At 34.5% G+C, this 5,595-nt stretch overlaps 1 protein-coding gene across 1 annotated transcript; it reads left to right on the top strand.

Moving 5' to 3' along the window:
* The first annotated feature begins 1,061 nt into the window (after positions 1–1,061).
* Positions 1,062–4,612, top strand: LOC137637178 (uncharacterized). The gene is made up of 2 exons (XM_068369447.1): positions 1,062–1,298; positions 1,749–4,612. Exon 2 carries the CDS (start codon positions 2,204–2,206, stop codon positions 4,610–4,612), a length of 2,409 nt encoding a protein of 802 aa, XP_068225548.1. The 5' UTR covers positions 1,062–1,298; positions 1,749–2,203.
* The last annotated feature ends 983 nt before the right edge of the window (positions 4,613–5,595 follow it).

Genomic DNA, 5,595 nt, shown 5'->3' with positions numbered 1-5,595 from the left:
CCATACCACTCAGCCACAAAGAAATATAAAAGTCAATGACAATTCTTCTGTACTTATACCTGTCAAATTCAGGTTTTCTGTACTTTGAATTGAAATCAACCCATCTTCACCATCGTAGCTAATTGGTAGGTTTGGGACTTGGCATTCGATTAATGATAAATTTTGCACATTTAAAGTGTTTCTTTCATATTTCAAATAAGCCATATATATTAATACATTAAAGTCTGGATTCTCTTAACGACCTCGGGATTAGAGCCCCAGGCGGAACCGCCCAAAGACTATAATATCGGACCGGCGGGGATTTGAACCCTCGTCCAGGATATCTGTATGCCAGTGACCATACCACTCAGCCACAAAGAAATATAAAAGTCAATGACAATTCTTCTGTACTTATACCTGTCAAATTCCGGTTTTCTGTACTTTGAATTGAAATCAACCCATCTTCACCATCGTAGCTAATTGGTAGGTTTGGGACTTGGCATTCGATTAATGATAAATTTTGCACATTCAAACGTGTTTCTTTCATATTTCAAATAAGCCATATATATTAATACATTAAAGTCTGGATTCTCTCAACAACCTCGGGATTAGAGCCCCATTTGGAACCGCCCAAAGACTATAATATCGGACCGGCGGGGATTTGAGCCCTCGTCCAGGATATCTGTATGCCAGTGACCATACCACTCAGCCACGAAGAAAGATAAAAGTCAATGACAATTCTTCTGTACTTATACCTGTCAAATTCAGGTTTTCTTTACTTGGAATTGAAATCAACCCATCTTCACCATCGTAGCTAATTGGTAGGTTTGGGACTTGGCAATCGATTAATGATAAATTTTGCACATTTAAACGTGTTTCTTTCATATTTCAAATAAGCCATATATATTAATACATTATTGAAAAAACTTCAAATTATTAATTTGAATATTTAAGTATTGATACATTTGGCATACAGAAGTGTCGCTAATTGCCCCTTTGCTTTTAGATAGTAACTACTATACAGTAGTTATATCCAGTTATATCTGCCTGCCGTTAATGTCGTTGTGAAGTTTTTTCACACAGCAACAGTCTTCAGCAACCTTACACGGGAGTGAGGAGGAGCTCTCTTTCCCTCTCTTCCATTATTCAAGTGGATATTAGGATGTATACACACGCTGGATTAACTATTATGGATTTTTCCTCTACCATGGAAATAATTGCACACTAATTCATCGAGGATGGGATCCGGACGCTGCTTAGCGATGATCGTCTGTTGAATGATTTTTTTCCACACTCGCCAGAACTGTTATCGCAACAGGGTAAGCATAAGGGGCTTTAATGCTTGTTCTTGCGTTACATATTCTATATGCCAGTGTTTTGAGAATAATTTTAAGTATTTTAATTAATTAAATTCTTACTAGATTGAACCTGTGATTTCTATGCAGTCTATAAATTTATTTAAGTATTTGACAACTCGTTAAATTTGCTAGTTGTTTTACTGATAATTTGAGAGCTGTTGTGATTTAGTGGTGATTTGAGCAAATATTTACGTGAGTGATTTCGTGATTAGTTAATTGCTGTTTTCGGTGATTCGTTGATTTCAAGATTTTGATTTATATGAAAATTGTAGATTTTAGTCAGGCGATTACAGTAATTCATATTTTGATTAGTGTTGAATTTTTGTTGATTTATTTTAGTTACTTTAAAGTGTTGTATTTATTGTTCTGATTTTTCCCGTGGTTGATTCGCCTTTACTTTGTATTTTTTAGCGGATGAGTGAAAGGAAGAAGGTTAAGCCCTCGCAGTTGTGAACCTTAAAATCTCTTTTATAGTGCATTTCGAAGACTCGTTTACGTCATTCCACCACCAGCTGCTACAGTGAAATTTATATAATTTTAATTTATGTATTCGTAAATGTGTAACCATTTAAATTTAAATTTATTAAATATTTAAAATGCATTTTTTCCATCTCTACCTTTTCACTTAAAATGCAAGGTTTAATGATATGATCGTGGTCATTACATATTGATTTTATATTTACATATGTAGACCACCCCCCATTTTTCCGCTTGGTCCTTCGAACTTTTGGATTAATATTTTTAAGCACTGGTGTGGAATGTTGGTCGTTTCTAGTTGGGCGGTGTCCGGGTCCCCATCCTCTCGCGTTATACGTGTTAATTTTTATTTGAAAGTTGATTTGTGCGGTGTTTTCTGTTAGTTAAAGATGGCGGAATCGGAAAAGCGTGAACGTACTACTATACGCCGTAAGGTTAGTGTATTGTATACTAAATTGTGTAATGCTGTTGATTCTTTAGATAAAGCTGAATTACAAACAGAATTGAGTTTTCTGAGTGATTACAGTCAAAGATTGCAGACCTTGGATGATTTGATCTTGACTAAAGTTAGACTGGACTCCTTAGTTCCGCAGGAGGATTTGGATAGGCAGGATTCTGAATGTGAAGAATATCATCGTAAAATTAAATTACTGTCAAACAAAATGCAATCTCGACTTGATAATCTCTCCGTACAGATTGATAATAAAACTTCTTGCAGAACTAAAATTGATTTGCCCAAGTTGAATTTGCCTCGGTATTATGCAGATTCTAAGGAAGATAAATTTACATGTAAGCGATTTTTTGAAGTTTTTGAACACTTGACTGCTCCGTATAATTTAAATGAAGTCGAGAGGTATAATTTACTTGAGCAGCAATGTCATAGTAGAGCAAAGGCTATGGTTAGTTCTATAAAGGTGTCCCAGCAAACTTTTGGTCAGGCTAAACAAACTTTGATCGCAGCATTTGCTGATGAAATACCTCAGAAGTTTGTCCTCATTAAAGAGTTAACTGACTTGAGGTTTGTTTGGGGCAAGGATGATCCATATATTTTTTATGCTCATATTAAGAAGTTGATTGATGCAGTGAAAGATAATGCTATTGATTTGGACACTGTTATGCTTTATTTTGTGTGGTCTTCATTGCCTACTAAATTTCAAGATATCATAGTTGCGATCACAAATAAGTCTCATCCTACTTTAGTTGAGGTCACTGGTAAATTTTTGGAAGCTTGCAGCAGGTATAACGCTCAATTAAACATTAGTAAAGAAAGTCCATGTAAAACCGCAGTGTTGGCTACTAGTTTGAATACTAGTTTAACAAGGAGTTTATGTATGCTTTGTAATGCTAAAGATCACAAAATTGCCAGTTGTACAAAGTACTTGCAAGTATCTGATAAAATAAAGCGATTGAAAGAATTGCATAAGTGCTTTAAATGCTTAAAAGCAGGTCATAATAGTAATGAGTGCAGATTTCAAACGTCAGGTGTATGCTTCAAATGCAACAAGGGTAAACACTGGAGTTTTTTGTGTAGTTCAAAGCCAACAGATTCTAGTAATAGTAAGCAAACTACCACAAAGGTGGTTAATGTTGTCGAGAGTGTTAATGAAATACCATCAACTGTTACAGCATCTAGTCATTTGGATATTGTTGATTCTTTATTACCATTACTAACAGTGACGACTGAACATGATCGTGTAAAAGTGGATACAGTTTTGGATTCGGGTAGCCAGAATTCCTTTATTGAGGAAAGTTTAGCAGATTTTTTGAATTTAAAGGTAGTAGATCCTAAGATACATTTGATTATCAAGGGGATTAATACTAATCAAAAGATTTGTACCAAGTCAGTAAGTTTTCCTTTCAAGATTGGTGATGTAAGTTATGAAATTACTTGTATTTGTATTCCTAAGATTAAAATTCAGATGAAAGCTCCTCATATGTATAAATTAATAGAACTGCTAAGACAGAATGGTAAAAAGGTTGCTTATGATAAATTCAATAATGTAAACAGAATTCATGATATTGATGATATAAAGCTACTGATAGGTGCAAAGGATTGGCATTGTGTGATGAGCATGGAAAGTGGAGTACTAGGTCAAAAAGACAGACTGACTTCCTTTTACAGAATTAATGATAAACTAATATTAATTGGTTCTATTTCTGACTGGATAAAGAATCTTTCCGATGCAGTAGATACATCTTTGATGTCTCGTAGGAAGATTTCTGAAGAAACAAAATCTACTACTTCATACATTGGCACTATGGAGATTGATTCTGATGGATTTGACTATGAAGTGCCAACACTTGATCGAATATATAATTTTGAAAGCCTGTCGGATATAGCAGAGGTTGCGGATTATTCTCAGTTGGGTCATAATTGTAAGATATTCATAAATATGGAAGAAGAGGATTCTATTGAATATGTTACCAATGAAACTGAGCAAGAAGTGACAGATTTTATTTTATGCAACATTTACAGAGATTCTGAAAAATTTTATGTCGTACCAATTCCTTGGTTGACTAGATATAAAGATCTTCTTGGATCAAATGAGAGACTTGCTTTCAAGGTTCTGTGCAGTCTGAAGAAGAAATACTTGAACAGTAATGTTCTAAAGCGAATTGATGAAGTTTTCCAGTCACAAATTGATTTGGGAATCATTGAAAAAGTTGAAGATTTTGAAGAATATAAAAGGAAATTTCCAAAATATTTCTTCATTAGCCACAGTCCTGTAATTAAAGAAGAAAGAGATACTACGAAAGTGAGTTATTTACATTGCGAATCTTGCAGAAAAAAGACATGATGGCAGTAAAGGCATTAGTCTGAATCAATGTATTCACCCAGGTTATAACAAGAATTTTAAAATAAGTGATGCATTGACCATGATGAGGTTTGACAAGTTTATACTTGGATTTGATATTTCAAAAGCCTTTCATAGATTGGCCATTGATGATGAGAATTCCTCAAAATTTCTCTTTTATTGGTTTAAGGATGTTGAATCTAGAGATTTTACACCAGTTGTGTATCGCTCAAAGCGAGTAATATTTGGGATGTCTGTTTCTCCATATCTGCGGCGTCAATGACCTTAGATGTCAGGATGCCAGAAAACTTTCAATCAATCAATCAATCAATCTCCATATCTGTTGCAGTGCTGTCTTTATAAAATGCTAATATTGGAGACAGATGGTGATCCTGAAGAAATTCAGGAATTGAAAAAAAGAATCTTCCAAGGCAGTTATGTTGATAATTTTCTAATTGGTTGTGCAGATGAAGATGAAGTTGAAATGGTTCACAGGGAAGCCAGTACAATATTTGAGCAGCATAAATTTCCATTGCAGCAGTATGTTACTAATTATTCTCAATTTCAGCGTGACATTGACTGTAAAGTTGGCACAGAGACTCCACAAGAGGTTAAAATGCTTGGCATGTGCTGGGACAGATATAATGATGAACTAAAGGCCACATGTGTTAAATTAAATGTTGAAGCCAATACTCTTAGGCAGATTTTGAGTTCAGTAATGAGTATATTTGATTTGAATAATACTAACTGGCCTGTTTTAAACAGATGTAAGATCTTCCTCAGGCAATTACAGTCTGATTATGTAGATAAATGGGATACTTCTCTTCATGGTGCTCAGCTAAATGAATGGAGAAACATAGCTTCACAATTCAATAATGGTGAAAGGCTAGAGATACCAAGATATATGGGTAGCAGAAAGTCTAATTTTGATATAATTGTAATGAGTGATGCGAGTAAAAACTTTATTGGATGTGTTATTTACTTGC

This window comes from Palaemon carinicauda, unplaced genomic scaffold (genome assembly GCF_036898095.1).
Source record: "Palaemon carinicauda isolate YSFRI2023 unplaced genomic scaffold, ASM3689809v2 scaffold569, whole genome shotgun sequence".
Taxonomy (NCBI): Eukaryota; Metazoa; Arthropoda; class Malacostraca; order Decapoda; family Palaemonidae; genus Palaemon; species Palaemon carinicauda.
This window is presented reverse-complemented; position numbering and strand designations above follow the sequence as displayed.

What these genes read in the sequence shown, in the direction of transcription:
- LOC137637178 (XM_068369447.1), top strand. Translation starts at nt 2,204, where the DNA reads ATGGCGGAATCGGAAAAGCGTGAACGTACTACTATACGCCGTAAGGTT.